The following is a 21,662-nucleotide window of genomic DNA, read 5'->3' as shown; positions in this document are numbered from 1 at the left end:
TTTTATCCTTATGATGGAGGAGGTCGGTGTGGGTAGGTGGAGCGATTCGAGAGATTCAAGACGACGTCATTGGCTTAAAATGTAATTGGAGTGGCGCTTATCAATGCATGACGCTTTTCATTTTCCTTCACTCAACTCGACCCTACTTTACATTGCTGGCCCATACGTCTTCCTCAATATTACTCCATTAATTGTACTCAATGAAAACGATCAAAGCATATAGTATTTGCAGGAGCAGCGCGACGATAAGCCCTTCTTCATGAAGTACTCTGATACCGCTATCTTCTCTTTCACTTTATTGCTGGCTTCAGGGGGGAGAGTCAAGTATACATTGATTGTGCTGATACATGATCTGCATAGGGTATCAAGTACAAAGAAGCAGAGGATAAAGCCATATGTATGAGGATAGAAAGTTGGTACCCAAAAGATCATCCACCCATCCACAAAATGATAGACGTCGACATCAATAAACACATACACGATGTCCTTACCGATTCAGCTCTCTTTTGCTCGAACAATGAGCACCCATAGACTCGTCTCCTCTTTTTATGGCTACTGCTCTGCTCAACTCATTGCCATGGCAAATGTATCCAGGCAACAGCTTAAGGATGATCATCTTGCTCCTAGACCATGAAAGACCTTGAGCACTTAACATGGTTGTCCATGGCAACCATGTTACTATGGCAATGTTTCCATGACTATTAGGCTTTAGCAATCATGCAAACAAGAACACTTTTAGTATATGTGTGCCACTTTCTAACACCTGTTCCCGAGTATGTGCGACGTTTTAAGCTTCCCCTATCGAAGTTGTACTTGAATTAATTATCAAGCACGACAAACGATAAGCTTTCAGAGCTTGTTTTGAGTATAATGAATACACACTATCGTCACAAAACCCCACCATCAACAACAAGGCTGCCACTGCTGAATCTACTATCCCCTCTTCTATCACAACAAGCCTGATCACTCGGCTAAAACGAAATCCTTGTATCCCTCACATACCTTCATTTGCTCCTAGGCAGCTGATGATGATGCTTAAAATTATACTTAGAAGCACAAGATGGGAAGCATCTCGAACTTGGAATGCATGTACTACCGCATTGAAATGGGAAGGTTTATTAGCAATGAATATGGCCGTGCTCAAACTTTGTTCCTGATTCCGACAACCTTACTCCCGATAACACATGTCCTACCAGCATTCCGAAGATGGGACTTGTTACGCCAAGATAGAAGTGATGTTTATTATTATGGGCCCCCTCTACATTTTAATTATCATCATGCTCATGCAGACCTTTTTTATTGGGTGGACCTTGTTCACTCATTCTTCAAAACCATGATGCATGTATTCCTCCTTTGACTGCATTCGAGAAATAAAGAGCATGCTATAGGCTATTCTTCGGCATATGTGTAGTAGATGCATCTCAACCACTCCGTGTTGAGAACAACTAGTCACCTCCGCTTCTAGGTTCGGTAACCCATAGTCGGACAATATAGTAATAGAAATACCCCCCAAATCAATCCGCCAAACCGAATCAACATGCAGCAGATGCAGCAGTGAGATTGAAAATACACGGCAACGGTGGCCGCCACCAGAAGAAGCCATTACTTTGTAGTCAGCACTATCATATGATGGTCGTATCCAAGGAACGTAGATGATTGCGTTGATGCGTAAGAGCTCTTTAACGATGGCTTTATTCGACCGAGAAATGAACATCCAAAGGTTAGGAACATGACACACCCAAAGGATGAATGATAAGATGCTTGCCATGGGTGACCAGCAAACCATAAGATATCGGTACAAGCATTTTATAATGGAAGGCGTCCTCAGAGTTGTTAAAGAGCCAATATGATCCGAGGATTTGGGACCGTGTTAGCATATAAAAAGGTGTGGGCCGGTTGCACTAAAGGCGGGCATGTGAAAAAAGGATCCAAAAGTATCATACAAATCCGCCATGATAGTGTTCTAAACACTAAAGCTTGTGTGTGGGTTGCTAAGATGCTGGTTGTATCAATCACGTTGACTCTACAAAGTTGTAGACTTATGGCTGAGAGTGGCTTTATGGGGAGCAAATCCAATAATATGCAACCCCCTTTCCTTGAATACATGCCACTTGCTTTTTATCTTTTATGCCTTCCTTGTTGTAAATAGCACATGGTAGGTGTTTGAAAAGTACGCAAAAGTCGTACGATGTATGATGGCAATTGCAGCACAGACAATGCTTCCAAAGAGCGTCCCTTTGCTTTAGCAACTTTTATGAGGAAGTTGAATTGCTTGTCTTTGAAACGATTGTATACGGAGGTTTCAATCGCCTTAAGGGCATGTTTGTTCTAGATGATGATCATCATCTAGGACCAAATAGATCAACCAATGATCTCCCAGGAATATGGTTCGACTGTGCTGCCATTAGCAACACGTATGCTGCTGGTGTCACACAGCATTTTATCGTGTAATAGTGTTACACGGCAACAACCGGTGTCGTTTATTCGTCAATAAGATAACAATTAAGAGCAGCAATATCCAACGTCGATCCTCAGCATTGGGGGATTATCGATGAGACTATTCATTGGGTAAGTTTCTTGGACCGGAAACGGAGCAAGGCATCCGGGGCTGAGGTGGACTGTGCACAAAGGGGGGAAAACGTGAATCCAGGGTTCGCATGCAAACACACATATTGTGCTACCCTTTTCTTGTACGCCCATGTATTGCCCATCACTTTTTTCTCGAATTCTCATTCGCTTCTTTTTCTCGCTATCAATACCTTTTATTGCCATCTCGTTTTCTCATATCCTATATACTCTTTCTCTTTCTCATTTTCTCCCACCACCAAAAATGGATCTACGCACCTTGTCTCGTGAATGGAAGATTGCAGCAGCCACTATTGCCACAGCAAGTGCGCTTCTTTATGCTATCAGGTCTAGCAGTAACTCAAAAGGTCCCAAAGACAACATCCCCACGGCCCCTGGTCGCTTGCCATTCTTTGGTATGTCGTCGTTACCTTTACACCACCCACCCATATGTGCATTCTATAACAAGGAGACTAAGTAACCAAAACCCATAGGCCATATCCTTTCTCTTGATACTAGCATGCCAGCCTTTACATTCAAGAAATGGCTTACAGAATATGGACCAGTGTTGAGAGTTAACTTGGGTGCGCAAGAATGGATCCTCGTGAGCAACTTGGATATCATCCAAGATGTCTTGGTGCGTAATGGTGCGGTTGCATCCAGCAGACCATTTTTCAACTATGCCTCAGGATACTATGCACTTAACAAAAAGTAAGGAGTGGGTATGCAAGGCTTTGATGATCTCATTAACAACTTGCTCTCAGAGGTATTCTCCTTTCGGACGCCAACAAAAAGTGGAAAAATGCAAGATCGGCAGGTATGTCGGAATTGGCAGGAAAACGCATGAACTAGGTTCTGAGTAATATACATTGCAGCCCTTACTATCCTGTCGCCCAAAATGGTAAACGAGTATAGCAACGTGCATTTGGCTGAAGCCGACATTTTGGTGGATGAGCTGTTACAAAAGGGTGGTGTTTCACAAGGCATTGAGCTCGAACAGCCCTTGAGAAAGGTGTCTCTTAACTACTTGTTGGATACATGTTTTGGCACGCGAGTAACATCAGAAGAGGATCCACTCTTCCAAAAGATGGATAGCTTTATCAATGAAGTCCTTTTACTCGGTGGTCCTTATCATGACGTTGGCTCTATTTTCCCAGCACTCTCATTTGTGGATACCCTGCTTGGACGCAACAATACGTTTGAAAGATTTGTCAAAGAAAGAAGAGATCCATTATTCAACCCCTTGATCAACAATGCAGCCCAAGGAGAACGTGATTGTTTAGTTAAGCGATTGGTTGAAGACAAAGGAAAATATGACCTTGATGATGATGACATTATGGTAACGGCATGTAAGTGTTATACGTAACAAGGCATGTAGCATTGTACTCATGATCTTGGTATCTAGGTGACTTGATTATTGGAGGTACGGATACAACTGCTGCCACACTTGGATGGATGCTTGCTATCCTTGTACACCACCCCGATGTATGCAAGCGACTATCCCATGAAGTGGATGCTTTTATCAGCGAGCATAAGAGATACCCAGTGTTTTCGGAACGATTAGAACTCCCATACTTTAACGCCGTCCAAAAAGAATGCATGCGTTATCGACCTACCACCCATTTTGTGTTTTTCCACAAGATCGATAAAGATAGTAAGGGTTTTGCTGATCAAGGAATGTGAAAGCGTGATGATTAACATGCGTCATTGTCAATCTAGTTGAATCGCATGGCTACATTTTCCCAAAAGGATCGGTCGTTTACCCCGTAATTTACGCCATCCACAGCGACAACGAGGTTTACCCTGATGCTGACAAGTTTATTCCTGAGCGTTTCTTCGGAGATGAAAAGACGATGGCAGCTTCTGCCAATTGTAAACATGGAGAGCGTGATCATTTTACATTTGGCTTTGGTCGACGAGTGTGCCCTGGTATTCATTTGGTAAGCAGCAACAGCAGCAGCAGCAGAAATATAGATACAGAGAAGGATTGCTTACATAGGCTCATCTATTTCGTATGTGTATAGTCCGAGGTGGAAATGTTTAACGTTTTGGTGCGTATATTTGCTCGATGCACCTTGGAGCCAGCACTCGATGATCAGGGCAAGCCTGTGATGCCGGATTTGGATGCACCACGTGACGGCGGTATTATCATTCTCCCGCCACACTTCCATGTACGCTTCCTTCCTAGAGCTGATGCTCTCATCTAGTGATGCCTTGTATTATATGTATACCTTTTATGATTAGAGAAACATTATGTGTCTATGTATTAAAAACCGTTTTTGCATTGTAGCTCTTTATCGGTCATGTAAATGATGGAGATGGATGATGCTGACCTTTTCCTTTAGGGACATAAAAGGCACCTATGGCAATAGACAACGACTTTATTGTATCACCTATATCAATCACAAGTATGCATCCATGGAAACGGTTGCCTTGGTTACGCTGTTGCCAAGAAACGACAATACAATCAGCGATAAGAGAAGCAGTGCTGTTGAAAGAACACCGTGCAACAAAGGTTGACGGTTAGGTGACCGAAAAAAGAAAGAAGCACACGGCCCGATATATGAGGCTGATGCCTAAGAACATCCGCCACAGTAGTAGCGTCATTTTTTTCTTGACCAACAAAGGTACGCGCGTCAATTTAGGGCCTCATATTGTGTGCATGCTCGCACAATCAGGTCAACGACGACGAGATGCTCTTCTGTACCACAGGCTGTTACACGGCAGAATATCGGGGATTGGCTATAAGAGCATCAAGACGAGACGAAAAAGATGGTAGCATCCCTCAACCCCCTTTCTTTTCCCACTCAACATGTCTTTTTTCGTCAACCTTGTCCAAGACCTCTTTGATGGCAACGACGAAGAAGAGCAACGCGAAGAAGAGCTTAGCCAAACTTATCATCGTCATGGATCTTTTGCTCCTGTGCGTCATGATGCCAAAGTAAAGTTCTTTATTGATGGCCATGATTATTTCTGGTAATGTAGTATAGGATCAAATACATAGCTATAGAGCGTTTGTTAACACTTTGGCATAAAAAAGGGCTGTCTCCGAAGCTCTTGCAAATGCTCGCCATGTCATTTTCATCGAGGATTGGTGGTTGGTAAGTTCTTCCCCCACGTCAAAGGCACATGCACGCACACGCTAACATCTTTTTTCGGGATTGGTGTCTTTAGTCTCCCGAGTTGGTAACGTTATACAGTAACAGGCTCACTTGCAAGTTCCTTTTTGCTCATGCTCTTTGGGATGTATGTATGTATGATAGTATCTCCGCAGACCTCCTGCCAAGTACCCTGAGTATCGTATCGACGAGTTGCTCAAGCGTAAGGCCGAGGAAGGTGTCAAGATCTTTGTAGTCGTGTACAAGGTAATGTAAAACACAAAAGGTGGTGGTGGTGATGGTCATACAGCAGGGTAGTGCAAGGCTTGGCTGATGCATCTTTTGGTTTGCATGAAAATTTCAGGAAGTGTCACTTGCTCTTACCATCAACAGTGAGCACACCAAGAACGTCTTGGAAGGCCTCCATGAAAACATTGTTGGTAAGGCAAACGAAGATGACACGTATAAAGGATAGAGTGCTCATTGTGTGCGTGTGCGTGTTTATAGTGCAACGATCACCTGATTTCAGCTTGAAGGGAAGAAACGCTTTTTGGTCTCACCACGACAAGTACATTGTGGTTGATAACCAAATTGCATTCTTGGGTGGTCTTGATCTTTGCTATGGGTAGGATGAATGATGATGATGGGTGATTTACATTGGAAAGAGGTTTATTGACGAGATCATAATTATAGTCGCTGGGATACCCATAGCCATCGTTTGGCTGACTTTAATGATGGCACTGGCATGGAGATTTTCCCAGGTAACCTTGGTGGTGCTTTTGCTGTGTGAACATGCATATGCTAAATGTTGCTATTTCAGGCCAAGACTACAATGATGCACGTGTTCGTGATTTCGAGGATGGTATGTTTATGTTTACACGTTGCATGCCAAAACACAAATAGACTTACATACATGATAGTGGAAAACTGGGATAGACGCTTGATTGACAAGACCACTACCCCAAGAATGCCATGGCACGATATTTCGCTTTGTATGGTAAGTGTGTGTGATAGGTTACGCAACAAAGAAATAGCGCGTTGTTAAGCACCGGGTTTCTTTTTTAGTTGGGTGGTCCGGTTCTCGATGTGAGCCGACACTTTTGTGAGCGCTGGAACTACATCAAGCATGAAAAGAACATGGATGATGAGCGTGTGCTCTTTTTGAAGCCTGCACTTGGTGGCTTCGGTCATCATCAACGTTTCTCTATTCCTGGTGAAGATGATGATCATCCTGCCCATAGAGCTCACCGCTTCATGCATGGTACACGTGACATCCAAGGCACTTGCCGCACCCAAGTGCTTCGTAGCGTTGGTGAATGGAGCTTGGGTGTTGATGAAACCGAGCATTCGATCCAAAATGCCTACGTCTCCTCTATTCTCAGCGCTGAGCACTTTGTTTATATTGAAAACCAATTCTTTAGTGAGTACATTTAAAAGGTGATCATGTATGTAAGCATTTATTAATGATGTTTTGTGTGTAGTCACTGCTACCGAAGAGGATGAAGACTATGTGCTCAAGAACCAAATTGGCAATGCCATTGTCAAGCGTATTATCCGTGCCCATGAGGAACGTGAGCCTTTCCGCGTGATCGTGTTGATGCCCCTGATGCCTGCTTTCCCTGCAGACTTGAGCACAGACGCTGCTGCTACCGCAAGGTAAAAAGTCGTTATTTTACAAAGATCAGCAACATGCAACTAACCTTGTAAATCAAATAGAATGGTCATGAGCTATCAATACATGTCCATTTGCCGAGGTGGCAAGAGTATCATGGAAAGATTGCAAGAAGCCGATATTGATCCTGCCGACTACATTGGCTTTTACAGCTTGAGAAGCCATGATGTGATCCGCCGTAAGGTGGTTGAAGAAGCTTTGGCTCGTGTCGATGGCTACACTAACGACGTTGAGGATGAAGTCGAATACACTCGTGTTGCTGAGGAAGGTGATGAGCAAGGTGGTCTCAAGAACAATGACTTTGTTTCTGAAGAGCTTTATATCCATGCCAAGCTAATGATTGTGGATGGTAAGTCATTGTGCCACATTTGTACCACATGTACCATTATCGGGGATTGTACTGATCTCATAATCAAATAACAATAGACCGCTTGGTGATTATGGGCTCAGCCAACCTTAACGATCGTTCTCAATGTGGTGATCGTGACTCTGAGATTGCTTTGATTGTTGAAGATCAAGACATGATTCCTTCGCAAATGAATGGCCGCTATGTAAGTAATGGGAATGTTGGGGTTGGGGGATAAAGTAAAAAGGAGGCTGAGGAAAAAGAAGAAAGCTGTTCCTGAAATTGTCGATCGCACTTAATTAACTGGGGATTTATTATAGTATGAAGCAAGTCGATTTGCCGCCACACTCCGTCGACAGCTTTGGAAGGAGCATCTTGGTCTTCTTGGAGAAGAGCGTGCTCTTGATGACGTGAAGGAGGATATGATGCCTCTTCCTGTGCCCCAAATCGATAACACTGAATCTGAAGAAGATCGTCTTGTCATGGATCCTTTGGGCGAGGAAACCCTTGGCTTGTGGAATGATGTTGCTCGTACCAACACTGAAATCTTTAGAGCTGTCTTCCAGTGCGTTCCCGATGATACCGGTAAGATGATAGCATAGCATGGGGTAAATGGGCATTTTACTGATACAAGAACATCTTAGTTGTGAATTGGGATCAATATAAGCAATTCTATCCTGATAGTAGCAAGATCGATATTGGCCATGTGGGTGACCCTGACATGCCAGTTGAGATCATTCAAGAGCAATTGGGCCGTGTACGTGGTCATTTGGTGCAGTTCCCTACTGAATTCCTCAAGGATGAAGACTTACAAAAGGGATCCATCCCCTTCATCAGCGACTTCACTGATGAGCTCTACACTTAAATGTCTAAAAATAGCAACATGTCAATACGTTAAATCCTGCGAACAAAAGAAAATCAAAGTTCTCGCCCTAATTGGTTTTGTGTGCATTTGATCTCTTTCCTCTCGTTCTTTTTTGTTTCACGCATACCGTTCCACTCCTTCCTCCTCTTTTCCTCTTCATCGCGTCGTCATGATTCAAGACAAGTATATTGGTCTCATCCTCGCCATGAGTTCCAGTGTCTTCATCGGTCTCTCCTTCATTATCACAAAAAAAGGTCTCATGAAGACCCAAAAGCGACATGGTAACGCATCAGCTCAAGGAAGGCTCTCTCTCTTTTTTATAAACAAGCTAATCTAAAGGATCGCTAGGTACTTCTGCTGTTGATGGCAAGCATCACTATCTTCGGAATTGGACGTGGTGGGCTGGCATGGGAACAAGTAGGTTTGTTGTATGGTTTTCAAGTCAAGTATTGGGAGTACTTACCGTGTGTATGGTATGGTATGGTGGCGTTGATCATAGTGGCGATAGGCGAAGTCTTGAACTTTTCAGCATACTCGTTTGCACCGGCTATTCTCGTTACACCACTTGGTGCACTTAGTGTGATTCTTGGGTAAGCTTATGCGCGTGCGTGTGAGTCATTGGATTGCGTATTAATAAGGGTGATTGATTGTTCATAGTGCTATCTTTGCATCCATATTCCTCAAGGAGACGCTGGGACCGATTGGTAGAGTGGGATGTCTCCTATCAGTGGTCGGTGCGGTGGTTGTCGTATTACATGCCCCTGAAGACAAGAATGTGACATCGATTGATGAGTTGCTCTTTTACGCTCTTCAACCAGGTAAGTAACAACAAAAAGGCATTTAACAAATGGAAGAGTGGAGAGCTCATATACAGGATGGGAATAGGCTTCATGACCTACTGTGCTTTGGTTTTGATCATTAGCTTGGCAATGATTTACTTGGTGGTTCCAAAATATGGCCGTCGTAACCCATTTGTCTACATATCCATTTGTTCTTTGGTTGGATCAGTATCGGTCATGGCAATCAAGGCTTTCGGCATTGCTCTCAAGTTGACGTTTGCAGGCAACAATCAATTCACTCATCCATCGACCTATGCATTCGGCATTGTAGTTGCTGTGTGTATTGTTACACAGATGAATTACTTTAACAAGGCACTGGAGCAATTCTCGACCAATGTGTAAGTAGGGAAGAAGGATGAAATGAGTAGTAGTACCACTACGATGTATATGCTTACAAGGATTATAGTGTCAACCCCATCTACTTTGTATGCTTTACGACTGCCACCATTGCTGCGTCTACGATTCTCTTTCAAGGATTTAATGTTGACAGCCCTGTCTATGTCATTTCTCTTATCTCTGGTTTCGTTATCATTTTCACTGGTGTATATCTTTTGGATTCAATTGCACGTGGCGCTGGCGCCCAGGATGAAATCACTTCGCAAGACGAGGATGAGCAACGATTATTGAACGAACCTGGATTTGAGGATGCCGTTGGTTTACATGACATGCACGACGACGACTCGGATTTAGAGGAAGGATTGGTCAACCGTAGGGAAAGTGGACAACGCGTTCGATAATGATGGCAGCAAAACCCCCCTTTGATCTCTCTTTTCACATACACCACACGCACGCATCAACATGCCCTTCCACCTTCCCTTGCATCATCAATACCATATGTTTCCACTCTCTTTGTACAATATTCACATCTACCTCCTCCCCCCTTGTTTCCTCTTTCATCCGCTTGCCCCCTTGAAATCATTTATATCCGCAAAGAAACTTGATCGCATAGATGCCTGTTTATGCATCAACCATTGTATAAAAGATACGACCTTAGCGTAAAAATTGAGGCCATTCAAAGCACGTGAAGGGGATTGGATTGGATGTTCTTGTAGAAGAATCCTATGATGTAAATCATTGTGGTATGTCGATGATGGAAAAGAGTTGCTGCCAGCCATGAGTGATTCAGGTAATTAAAGGCAACAATGCATCAATATGGGATCTCGATTCGCATGTTCAAAGGATGGGGATTTCTCGTATAATGTCGTACAAGAGAAATATCAGGAGTGACCTTCTCATAGTAATGTGATGATGATGATAACTGCTAACGTCATGCATCGTGTGATAACGTGGGGGTGGATGTAGCTGACAAAGATCTCCCTTAGAGGGTTGAACGTCCAATCATATGTAATGTCTCACAAGTCCTCCACAACGCACACGCAACGATTAGCAATGCTGACGCGGAATGGCGCGTTTCCGATCCGACGAATCCCAGACACCGATCTCTCTCCTCTTCCTTATATTTGTTTCACTTCCCTTATCGACATGAGCCCAACAACTCCTCCACAACTCCACAATGACCCTCACTGTCAAAGACATTACACCTCTCGAAGCTTATCAACGCATTGAAGAATTGGGTCTATACTCTTGTCACCGAGTGCAAATCATCGACGTGCGAGAACGCCATGAGATTGAGACCTTTGGCAAGATCGAAGCCAGCTACAACGTCCCCTTCAGCGTTTACGAAAGCAACCGCGACATGTTTACAGCAGCATTGATTGATCTTGTCGATAAAGAAGCAACAGTAAGAGAAGAAGAATGATATGAATTGGAGGGGGAAGATCATGCATATACAATAAGGTTGACACGCTTGTATCAGGTGATCATCTATTGTCGATCTGGAAGACGAAGTGGGATTGTGAGCAAATACGCTGCCGAGGAACTAGGATTCAACGACGTCTACAATGTTGTTGGTGGTCTCAATCAATGGACGGATGATCGTCTCCCAATCAAAACATATGCAAACGATCACTCGCCCTGGGTTCACACCATCTTTGAGCATGAGACGGCAACAGCACAATACATTGTTACCGATATCGGTAGGTTAAAACTCAACCCAACAATGGATCAACAGCGTCATAGTAACCACGTTCGATATGTAGTGAGCAAGGAAACCTATATCATTGACCCTGTATTGGATTATGATCCCCTGGATGCCGTTGTTCAACCTCGCACAGCCAAGCTGATCCTTGAACATGTCAACCGTTTTGGCCTCAACGTCACCAAAATCATTGACACACATGTGCATGCTGTAAGTATGAGTGGGTGAATACATATCATCATACTAAACGTTGACAATCAATAGGACCATTTAACGGCTGCGATATACCTGAAAGAACAATTACCCTCCAATGTATGTTTCGAAAATGAGCTTGTATCCACTCTTTACTGATACGACGATATCACGAATAGCCCGAGTTTTGTATTGGCAGCAACGTGGTCGAGGTCCAAAAGACTTTTCTTGAGCGATACAATCTTCCACCCACTGCATTTACAATGGAGCATTTTGATCGACTTGTCAAAGAAGATGATACTTGGACCCTTGGTGACATGATCCATTGCAGCGTCATTGCTACTCCTGGTCACACACCTGCTTGCATGTCCTATCGTATCGGTGATGCAGCCTTTGTTGGCGATACGTTGTTTATGGTATGAAAATGACTGGCAACTCTATAATCCATATCCTCAAATGACTGAATCTCAAGTTTTTCTATTACAGCCTGATATTGGTACTGCTCGTTGTGATTTTCCTGGTGGTAGTGCCGAGCAAATGTATACCAGCATCCACAAAATGTACAAGTTATGGCCGAACGGTACCCGCATTTATGTTGGGCATGATTATCCTCCTGCTACTAGCTTGAGAACGGTAAGTGCTCAAATGGTGGTGTATGGTTGCCATGGCGACATGCTGATGATGATGGATTTAGCATATGGTGATGACCCTCCTTGGTGTACACAAGAAGCTCAACAAGATGATCGATGAAGAAAAGAGCATGGATGAATACGTCAAGCTTAGAAGTGAACGAGATGCCACATTACGAGTGCCAAGATTCATTCATCCATCCCTTCAGGTAGGTCATGCTTTGATTATTCTCAACAACAACATGGCTCATCGACCATCGTCAAATAGGTCAATCTTCGTGGTGGGCTATTACCCCAAGACGAGCCATCGGTGCATGGAAAAGCTACTCCTCAAACATTCATCAAGGTGCCTATTCGCTTTCGAACCTAGGGATCTTTTGTATCAATAATAATACCATGGATAATCCAAAAGCTGTGTGTTGGTCGTTGCTGTTGGTTACACGAGTTTGAATGTTGTTGCATGATAAGGATTCTTTATAATTGAATGGATGTATGAATAAGAAGGGGATGAGTTGGTTGAAAATGGGCTTCCAAGGAGTTGATCAACATGTTCTAATAAAGTCGAATTTGCTTCCTGTAACATGTCATATTCGATAGTCTTCATGTGGAAATCAAAACTGGCTTTGGGCATGTATGTAGAGAAGGATGCAAGCTAATTGAGTTGAGCTTGAACCAAGGCTTGTATTTATAGTATAGCCCACATGACGTACTTTTCTTTGTGAAAAAAATTCATATCATGGTATAACGTCAGCAACATTTGTGTAACCACCTTGAAAGCTAAAACATTCGTAGTATGGTATGGTGGTTGACATTATGCTCTGTGCGGGTTGTGTTACGTACAATGCTATCCATTATCATGGCTCCACGCTAAACTACAAACATCAATACTTGACATGTATTGTTAGCATTGCATGAACAAGCGTATGATAATGATAACCTTGCAAACACACAAAGACACAAATGGTATTCTAGATGGTCTCAAGGTTACCATTCCAGGTGGCCGACCTCCCAAAAAAGCTTTTCCGCTCACAAGTTGTGTCACAGCACCTTATATTGGGGTATTGCACATTGGGACATGTTTATATATTTTTTTCTTGGTAACTCAAAACAGGCAAAGAGCAATTAATGGAGGAGATAGAGCCGATAATAAGGTGATGGTATCAAAGTGGGAAGGGGATGAGGAGAAGGATAATGTACTATCAGCAGGTTGCATGGAGGATGGGGTATCGCCTGAAGCTGGCATAGGCTGCAACGTATCAGGTTTGGGTGGCGATGCAGCAACATTGTCACCACCATAGCTACTACTACCAGGACTACGACTGCCACTACCATCACTGCTGATACTGGTAGTACTGCCGCTGGTTTCTTTGAGATCAGCTGAAAGCACCTTATCAACCATGTGAATGACGCCTTCCGTTGTAATGATATCAGAGCGGATGATGTGAGCGACATCAGTGATGGATTTGCCAATGACCAACATTTCACCGGTATTTGACATTTGAAAGGTGAGGGATGCATCATGTCGATTTGTCGGCAAAACGATAGAGCTATTGGGGTTGCTGGGATCGTACAAGGACTGTTGTAAATAGACACCATCCACCACTTGATATTTTAGGTTGTGTACAAGGGTGCCATAAGGCATGCTGGTGGAGTTGGCATCGGCCCAAGCTTGTGATATGGGTGCAAAGATGGTCTTGTTGGGGCCTGAGACCACAGTTGTCAAATTCAATGACTTCATCAGCAACTCATGCGTCTCCAATTGACTCAAACTTTCAATGGTATCCATGGTTGATTTGGGTTGTTGCAAGAATTGATCAATCATGTGAATGATGCCTATTTGCCGTCGTGTGCGTGTATGTGTAAGAAAGAGTGCGAGAGAGGAAGAGTTTCCATCTTTGGAGAGAGAGAAAAATGATTGCTTACCATTGCTGCATTGGATGCTGTTGGAAATGACATTGGCAGTAATGATACCAGAAGTGACTTGAAGGATGGAATTGTTATGCAAGGATGGACCCACAACAAGAGGTAAATGAGCCGTAGATGAATCGTTTGGAGTAATGTATTGATGACCATGCAAGAGAGAATCCGTGGTGTAGATTTGATGGGTGATGATATGGCGTTGTATTTGAGAAATGGTGGTGTTGATGTTGGTAAAGTTTAAGACGCCGTTTCCCAAAGCAGTGGCGAAGGCTGCTTGGTTGGGTAAAAAGAACGTGATATTGGGCTGGTTCAGGGTGGTCTCAATCACATCGTACTCGGATTCATCCTGCAATGGGGAGACAAATGACTAGTTGGAAAGAAAAACCTTGCTGAGAACAAGCACGCATAGGATACTACTGATAGTGGACTTACCTTGGATCCAAATTCGTTGACATAGTCCCATACGGTGTTGTTGTTACGATGAGGATTGTAAGCGAATGCCACGTAGATAAACGGTAGACAAAAGACGAACAACGGCAGAAACATGAAAAAGCATCCCCGGAGAGAAAGAGAAAAAAAAAAGAGTTGCAACGATGGGGTCACCCTGGAGCCCTATTTGAAAGAGCGGGTTGGACTCCTCCTCCTGCTGCTGTTGCTTTTGATGATGCTTCACAATCCCCCCCCCCCAATTCAACCACCACCCATTCTCGTGTGATGTCAATGTGTGTGTGTGTGTGTGTGTGTGTGCGCCTGTCGCCGATGTAACTATTGTAAAAAGCAAACACTTTTTGTGGAACCAACTGCAAAAACGGTCCTTTTCACACAACAAATACGCCCATATTGCTCATTCAACCATCTACAAGTTGAGTATAATACGACCCCCCCTTAGTTTCGCTTACACACATGTTATCTCTTTTTTGCACAATGGGATCATAAATAAAGAGCCACTTGAAGCGTTGTTGTCATTGGCATGTTGGTTACCCAAATCAGGCAAGGATCATAATGTACATAGGTGGTGGCGTATCTTGTGTTAACCATGGACCCTGAACAATGCATCATCGTTCACTTACAGCTTGCCCTACCATGTGTTTGCAAAAACAAACACCCTCTCTCTCTTTCTTTAAGCACCAGTAGAATAAAAGAAATGGCGAGATAGCACCGCACTTTTTTGTGTAATTGGAAACACGGGAATTGAATCATAATTGTCGGCCACGAGAGAGCGGGTACCACAATCTCATGCTGATATTACATATTCGTTGTCCACAACAGTACGCAATTAAGGTTATCGCCGCATCACGGATATTAATTGTGCAGCCATTCATTGCTTACAATCATTCATTCTTTTCCATCCATGTGATCAAACGTCCATTTTCATTACAATCGTCCACGAGCGCCCTCTACTAAAAGAGTGGTTGGGGGAGGGGAATGGAAGATTAAATTGCCGCGGGAAGGGGTAACAAGAAAAGCATTGACCACATACAACAAAATGACCACGACCCTTGTTGCTTTGATGAATGAACTTGAAAGCGCTTCTTGATCGCATCTTGGTGTAATTTATATACGTATGCGGTACACCCATTGCTATGGATCATTTATTGCGTCATTGTGTATGGTGCATGACATCGTATCCCCGTGTCCAGCTAGTAGTGGCAATTCGACCCCTAAAGGTTAAAAAATGACTGGTTGATTCTGTAATCGATTATTGGTAAACAACCACTGTAGCCCTCTACTACATAACGCATACATCGATCAACGTATAGGAGGAGGGGGGGGTGACAACGCACCATCCATCCCATGATTGCAAATCGGGAATAGGCTCTATACAACTTTTCAAAGTCATGCAGCAATGCTACATGTTTTGTGCATGTACCAGGAACATGACAGGTTTGTTAGTTGAAAAACTTGGCTTTTGTTGCTCTAGTGCCTCCTTTTGCTTTCCCATCCTCACACCATGATAGTACCCCGCCTCTCCTTGTTCTCGGAAACCGGGTTATTGTTACAACGTTTATATACCATGCCTACGCAAATGGGTCTTTTTGTCGTGATACCCTATAATGTTCTTCCTCTTGTTTAGTGCTCTTGCATGCTACGTTGCCGTGGTTCGATATTATCGCTTCCAATGTATCAATGAGATACGAAGAAAATACCCTGATCCAGACGTTGTGCTTAAAGATGGCAAGGTCGCTCAAGAAATTTACTGCCATACCTTTCGCAAAGAGTTCCCATGTATTGTGGATTTTGGTACTTTTCATGATGAAAGCTAACAGGGGATGGTATAGTGATATCCCGAGAATCGATCGAATTTGCACTCTTTAAAACGTTTACAGTGCCTACGGTCAGCAAAATCCTGATAGGCACACGGGAATTTGAAAAGGCCCCATTACGTCGTGCTGAGGACACTGAATTGATTCTTTCAGAGATCATTGATGTGTATCCTCGTATCCAAAACGAGCTAATGGATCACCGACCTGTGGATAGCCGTGATGAAGTTGAGCAACATCAACGTGCTGAGACATCCATTCATCGTCTCAATGAACTCCATGGCAAATACCCAATCCTCAATGATGATTACTTGTTTACCTTGGCACTCTTTGTGGGTGAGCCCATTCGGTGGATCAATGCATTCGAATGGCGAGAGCTGGATATTCGAGAGATCAACGTAAGAAAAAATAGTCCTATTGGTGTCATTCTTTTGCTGATGCAAAGATGCTTGCATAGGCTTTTTTCAAGGTTTGGTATGATATTGGTTTGAAAATGAATATCAAGGACATCCCGGATACGCTCCAAGGACTCATGGATTGCAAAAAAGTAAAGAAAAAGGGCCATCATTACGTTCCTTTGTCGTGTTATTGATTCAGCGTCTCCTTAGCAATACGAACAAAAAGCTGTACGCTATTCACCTTGCAACTGGAAGGTGGCCACGCCTACTTTGGATCTGCTATACAGCCGTGTACCTGGATTTATGAAACCTCTCATTCGTGCCACAGTCCCTGTATTGCTTGAAGAGTTGGATCGTCACGCATTTGGTATTGAGGAACCTAGTTGGATCATTGGAAAGCTGTTTTTCACCGTTGTACGGTTGCGAGCCTTTTTCATACGGCATTTGATGCTGCCACGACGCAAGTTTTGGACACGTACCCCATGGAAAGCAGATGATAAGACGGGAAAGTACATGCCTACCTTTTGCATTTATGGTACAGTTTATCCAGATGGGTATGTGATCCCTGAGCTTGGCCCTGAAAAGTTTGCTCCAAAGTGCCCTGTCATGCATTCGTAGCTATCCCTTGAATATATGTACAACGCTTGTTCATTTACATAGTACCAAAAGTCCATAAATAAAGAAGTCGCTGATCCACTCTAGTTGTTGACTTCCCCATTTTAGGGCACTTGCTACGTTCCAAAATCGAAGGCGTGTGCGTACATACGTAAAAGTAAACATCACGTGCAGCATGATCATGCGATACACCAACAGGATGATCCCATAGCTCGATAAGAAAGGATACCATTACAGCAGGCAATATGGAAGCAGCCAACACTTTAATTGCATCATTATTATCATGGATGAAGCTGTTGTATTTGTCGAGTCAACAACACCATCCACATTGCTCTATGGGGTGGTGTAACTCCCAGCAAGTGAATCTCATATGTGAAAGGAAGGCTACCTTGAGAGATTTCAATAACTTGCATTCAACGACACAGCATCCATGTCTCTCTTTGTATTATGACCTTCGAAAGGCTGATCATGGTGATGGAGAACATAGGGCTATGATGGACACAACACTAAAAGAACGCCTGCTCTTGATTTTCAAAGAGGCCATCATGCAACAAGGAAGGCTTGCCCCAACGATGCTTTAATCAGCAGTAGTCAGCGGGAAAAATTTAACCCCCAAAACAGGTAAAGGTGATAGTTCATCATGTAATCGCATTTTATTCAATCTTGCAATCTCCCATAACACTAGGGATAATTCCCATGGCAACAAGGTACACTCAAAACTCGCTCGCACAGTAATACGGTCTTGTACATCAATGATGAGCCAATCATAATGGTATGTGTATGCGAGATCAGCCGACACAATTCCAGGAGAGTGTGGGGGGAAAACATGGTTACATCAGGAGAGCCAATTCTGGGTTTTCCAACTGTGTGTAATGTCATTTCTCACGGGGCGACACGCATGAAAAAGCCTTAGTAACCAAATTATATACGTCTTCTTGACGCCTGCATATTTGTTTTCGCATCTTTCTCTCCAACCCACCTCCCCACTCTTACACAATGGCCCCACTCAAAACCTTTACTCGTGAAGAAGTCAGTCGTCATGCAGCTGAGAACGACCTCTGGATCATCATTGACGGCTCTGTTTATGACATGAGTGTCTTTATTGACATGCATCCTGGTGGTGCATTCCCCATTCTCGAATTTGCCGGCAAGGATGCCACCGATGCTTTCTATGGTCTTCATCGTCAAGAGGTGCTCCTCAAGTACAACCGTTACAAGATTGGTACTATCGCTGGCGAGACCCCTCAAATCGAGTTCCGTGAAGCTGGTAGTTTGACCAAGGTGCCTTATGGTGAACCAAGTGCCTGGATGGGTTTTCGGTCGCCCTATTACACGTAAGTGGTATCTTGTTGTTGTTCACATCACGCATGAATGATGGGTTATTGATGTATGATGATGGTTGCTATATTAGTGAAGGTCATATCAAGTTCCGTTCAGCTGTACGCAAGATTGTGGATGAATTGATCCCTGAAGCACAAGAACTTGAAAACGCTGGTGGCCGTATCCCTGATGAATTCCAACAAAAGCTTGGTGAAACGGGCTTGTTGGCAGCCAACATTGGTCCTGGCAAATGGTTACGTGACTTTAATGTCAAGCTCCCTGGTGGCATTTCTCCTGAGGAATATGATTACTTCCATGAGGTACATACACATAATTGATGAGGAGCAAGAGGTGTCATGATAAACGATATTAATCTGCCACTACTACTACGTAGACGATTGTTCACGAAGAAATGGCTCGTATGGGTGCCAAGGGTACTGTTACTGGCTTGACGGGTGGTATGACCATCTCAGTTCCCACCATCATCAACTTTGCTTCCGATGCTCTCAAGGCTAAGGTCATCCCTCCTGTTTTGGCTGGCAAGAAGCGTATGGCATTGGCAATCACTGAGCCTTATGCGGGAAGTGACGTTGCCAGCATTCGTACTACTGCCAAACGTACTCCTTGTGGCAAATTCTTTATCGTCAATGGTGTGAAAAAGTGGATCACTACAGGTATGTATACATAAAGTTGCTCGCTGTTGACTTTATCACTCACATCCAATTGTATAGGTCATTTTGCCGATTTCTTCTCGGTTGCAGTGCGCACTGACAAGGGCATCTCCATGTTATTGGTTGAACGCAGCGAGGGTCTCGAGACCAAGCCTATCAAGACTTCATACGCATCCACTGCTGGTACCGCTTATGTCACTTTTGATAATGTCAAGGTCCCTGTTGAAAACATGCTTGGCAAGGAAGGCCGTGGTATGTACTATGTCTTGTAAGTAACATTGATATTGGTCATTCGAAATGCTCAGCCTATTGATCATTTCTTTTTTTGAATATAGGTCCAATTTCAACCATGAGCGGTAAGTGTGTTGTGTTGTTTATGGATATAAAGATCGCCAATGACTCAACTTTTTCTATAGTTGGTCCATGATCGTGGGAGCATGTATGGCTGGTCGTTTGGCTGTCGAAGAATGCTTCAAGTGGGCTATGCAACGCAAGGTAAGATTGTGAGGCTCTGCTAGTAGCAAGTTGAAGCTAACATCCTTGTTTAGGTCTTTGGTAAGCGCCTTGTTGATCAACCCGTCATCCGTAACAAGCTTGCAAAGATGGTAAGAGAAGCAAAAGATACACACATATGGCGAGAGTGAGTGGTTGGGCTAAACAAATGGGCTAGATTGCTGCTGTTGAAAGCGTTCAAAGCTGGACCGATAACATCACCTACCAAATGTGCCACATGGATTACAAGGAACAAGCCGATAAGCTTGCAGGCCCAATTGCATTGTGCAAGTACCAGGTACGTATTCTTTGTTGTATTTGTTGATACACGAAATCTGACATTGACTGGTTTTGATCTAGGTTACCCGTATGTTACATGATGTCAGTGATGATGCTTGCCAGATCTTTGGTGGCCGTGCTATTACTCAGACTGGTATGGGTCGCAACATTGAGGCACTTCAACGTACATACAAGTTCACTGCCATTTTGGGCGGCTCTGAAGAAATCATGGCTGACCTTGGTGTGCGCCAGGCCATGAAGAAGTTCCCTACCGATGCACGCTTGTAGATTTACTATTTATATGATGATCATTGAACGATATGTATTATAAACGTGCCCTTTATTCGTCTTTGAAACAAATGTGATCATGTTATCTCTTTAATGAGTGCACTAATTCAAGCCTTAAACAATGAGCACGAAATGAGAAAAGATAACGAAAGCCTATGTAAAGGTAATAATGCTTTATTCGAAAAAGTCATCCTCCATAGTATCATCATTTGCAGCAGCCGTGTCCTTTTTGCTGGTTGATTCTGTTGCTTCCATCTCGTTCTCAGCGCCAGTCGTCTCGAAAATCTTGCCTTGTGCCAGCAACTCGTTGCGAAGTTTCTTCCGATATTCTCGAGAGATCTCATCAAAGTCGCCATGTGTGTCGCGGATCTTTTTGATTTTATCCTTGAGCTCTTGTCGTGTCTTTGTGTTCCTTTCCTTGTTCTTTTGTTCCTTCTCCTCTGCGTATAATGAAATGTATGCCATGGTCTTGGGGTAATACTATACAAAATACAAGGATGAGTGAATGGTAAAAAAAGAGCCATCAATGAGGATTTACCTCTATATACAATTGATCAATCTTGCTCTCTTCAAGCTCTTGTTCATGCTTCTTCTTTTCTTCATCCGTTTCGGCAGCATCCAATGCCTTTTGTGCTCTTCTCACTTTGCGTTCTGCCTTCTTCAATTCTATATATGAATGTATGTCACATTAGAGAAAGTTCTCCTATCTCATCCTTGTATAACCCAAACATTTACCAAAGTGTTTGACAGATCGATATTTGGAGGACAACTCGTGTTCATGCTTATCAATGTACTTCTCGCCATATTCGTACTCGAGTGCTTTGAGCTTCCTTTCCACTTCAACTCTCATTGCAGCTGTGGGTGTCCCCTAAAGTCGATGCTCATTAGATCCGATCGCCTTGATCTGTTATGGCATGGTACCTTTTTCAGCGTTCGGCCCAAATCGCGTATACGTTTCTTGATGCTCGATAAACCCTCCTTGTTGTTCTTGCGTGTCTTCCGAACGAATCCATGAGGACCAGCTGGTTGTTTACGATTGCCTCCTTTGGGTTTCATGGTGTCTTTGTGTTGCGACTGATCGATCGATCGGGGGGCGCTGCTGGACAAGGAAAAACAAGTGGGGTGTGTGTGTGTGATGCAAGTCCGCAAGAGATCAAAAAGACCGACCGTCGTC

At 43.6% G+C, this 21,662-nt stretch overlaps 8 protein-coding genes across 8 annotated transcripts; 6 read left to right on the top strand and 2 right to left on the bottom strand.

Moving 5' to 3' along the window:
* Positions 1–2,830: 2,830 nt before the first annotated feature.
* On the top strand, positions 2,831–4,772 carry O0I10_009192 (uncharacterized protein; the record flags this gene model as incomplete). Its single annotated transcript, XM_058489189.1, has 7 exons — positions 2,831–2,981; positions 3,060–3,276; positions 3,330–3,382; positions 3,441–3,914; positions 3,971–4,219; positions 4,285–4,505; positions 4,590–4,772. The coding sequence occupies 7 exons, from the start codon at positions 2,831–2,833 to the stop codon at positions 4,770–4,772; spliced, it is 1,548 nt and encodes a 515-aa protein (XP_058340070.1).
* Positions 4,773–5,377: 605 nt separating this feature from the next.
* On the top strand, positions 5,378–8,546 carry O0I10_009191 (uncharacterized protein; the record flags this gene model as incomplete). Its single annotated transcript, XM_058489188.1, has 14 exons — positions 5,378–5,541; positions 5,606–5,666; positions 5,829–5,930; positions 6,028–6,103; positions 6,171–6,288; positions 6,357–6,424; positions 6,484–6,525; positions 6,584–6,660; positions 6,729–7,083; positions 7,145–7,319; positions 7,380–7,684; positions 7,762–7,886; positions 8,002–8,266; positions 8,326–8,546. 14 exons carry the CDS (start codon positions 5,378–5,380, stop codon positions 8,544–8,546), a joined length of 2,154 nt encoding a protein of 717 aa, XP_058340069.1.
* A 169-nt stretch (positions 8,547–8,715) lies between these two features.
* O0I10_009190 (uncharacterized protein) lies at positions 8,716–10,122 on the top strand (the record flags this gene model as incomplete). The annotated part of the gene is made up of 6 exons (XM_058489187.1): positions 8,716–8,827; positions 8,895–8,963; positions 9,046–9,136; positions 9,204–9,364; positions 9,432–9,723; positions 9,792–10,122. 6 exons carry the CDS (start codon positions 8,716–8,718, stop codon positions 10,120–10,122), a joined length of 1,056 nt encoding a protein of 351 aa, XP_058340068.1.
* Positions 10,123–10,898: 776 nt separating this feature from the next.
* O0I10_009189 (uncharacterized protein) lies at positions 10,899–12,614 on the top strand (the record flags this gene model as incomplete). The annotated part of the gene is made up of 8 exons (XM_058489186.1): positions 10,899–11,126; positions 11,202–11,421; positions 11,485–11,633; positions 11,688–11,735; positions 11,795–12,031; positions 12,102–12,248; positions 12,310–12,453; positions 12,513–12,614. 8 exons carry the CDS (start codon positions 10,899–10,901, stop codon positions 12,612–12,614), a joined length of 1,275 nt encoding a protein of 424 aa, XP_058340067.1.
* A 732-nt stretch (positions 12,615–13,346) lies between these two features.
* On the bottom strand, positions 13,347–14,710 carry O0I10_009188 (uncharacterized protein; the record flags this gene model as incomplete). Its single annotated transcript, XM_058489185.1, has 3 exons — positions 13,347–14,077; positions 14,168–14,510; positions 14,597–14,710. The coding sequence occupies 3 exons, from the start codon at positions 14,708–14,710 to the stop codon at positions 13,347–13,349; spliced, it is 1,188 nt and encodes a 395-aa protein (XP_058340066.1).
* Positions 14,711–16,218: 1,508 nt separating this feature from the next.
* On the top strand, positions 16,219–17,441 carry O0I10_009187 (uncharacterized protein; the record flags this gene model as incomplete). The annotated part of the gene is made up of 4 exons (XM_058489184.1): positions 16,219–16,390; positions 16,444–16,823; positions 16,883–16,972; positions 17,034–17,441. 4 exons carry the CDS (start codon positions 16,219–16,221, stop codon positions 17,439–17,441), a joined length of 1,050 nt encoding a protein of 349 aa, XP_058340065.1.
* Positions 17,442–18,434: 993 nt separating this feature from the next.
* On the top strand, positions 18,435–20,488 carry O0I10_009186 (uncharacterized protein; the record flags this gene model as incomplete). The annotated part of the gene is made up of 9 exons (XM_058489183.1): positions 18,435–18,772; positions 18,850–19,078; positions 19,153–19,432; positions 19,490–19,697; positions 19,765–19,785; positions 19,846–19,924; positions 19,978–20,034; positions 20,100–20,219; positions 20,282–20,488. The coding sequence occupies 9 exons, from the start codon at positions 18,435–18,437 to the stop codon at positions 20,486–20,488; spliced, it is 1,539 nt and encodes a 512-aa protein (XP_058340064.1).
* Positions 20,489–20,662: 174 nt separating this feature from the next.
* On the bottom strand, positions 20,663–21,544 carry O0I10_009185 (uncharacterized protein; the record flags this gene model as incomplete). Its single annotated transcript, XM_058489182.1, has 4 exons — positions 20,663–20,968; positions 21,027–21,154; positions 21,224–21,356; positions 21,410–21,544. The coding sequence occupies 4 exons, from the start codon at positions 21,542–21,544 to the stop codon at positions 20,663–20,665; spliced, it is 702 nt and encodes a 233-aa protein (XP_058340063.1).
* Positions 21,545–21,662: the final 118 nt, after the last annotated feature.

The sequence above is a fragment of the Lichtheimia ornata genome (assembly GCF_029851405.1).
Source record: "Lichtheimia ornata isolate CBS 291.66 chromosome Unknown scaffold00052, whole genome shotgun sequence".
NCBI lineage: Eukaryota > Fungi > Mucoromycota > Mucoromycetes > Mucorales > Lichtheimiaceae > Lichtheimia > Lichtheimia ornata.
Note: the sequence above shows the minus strand (reverse complement) of the source record. Positions and strands in the feature narration are given on the sequence as shown.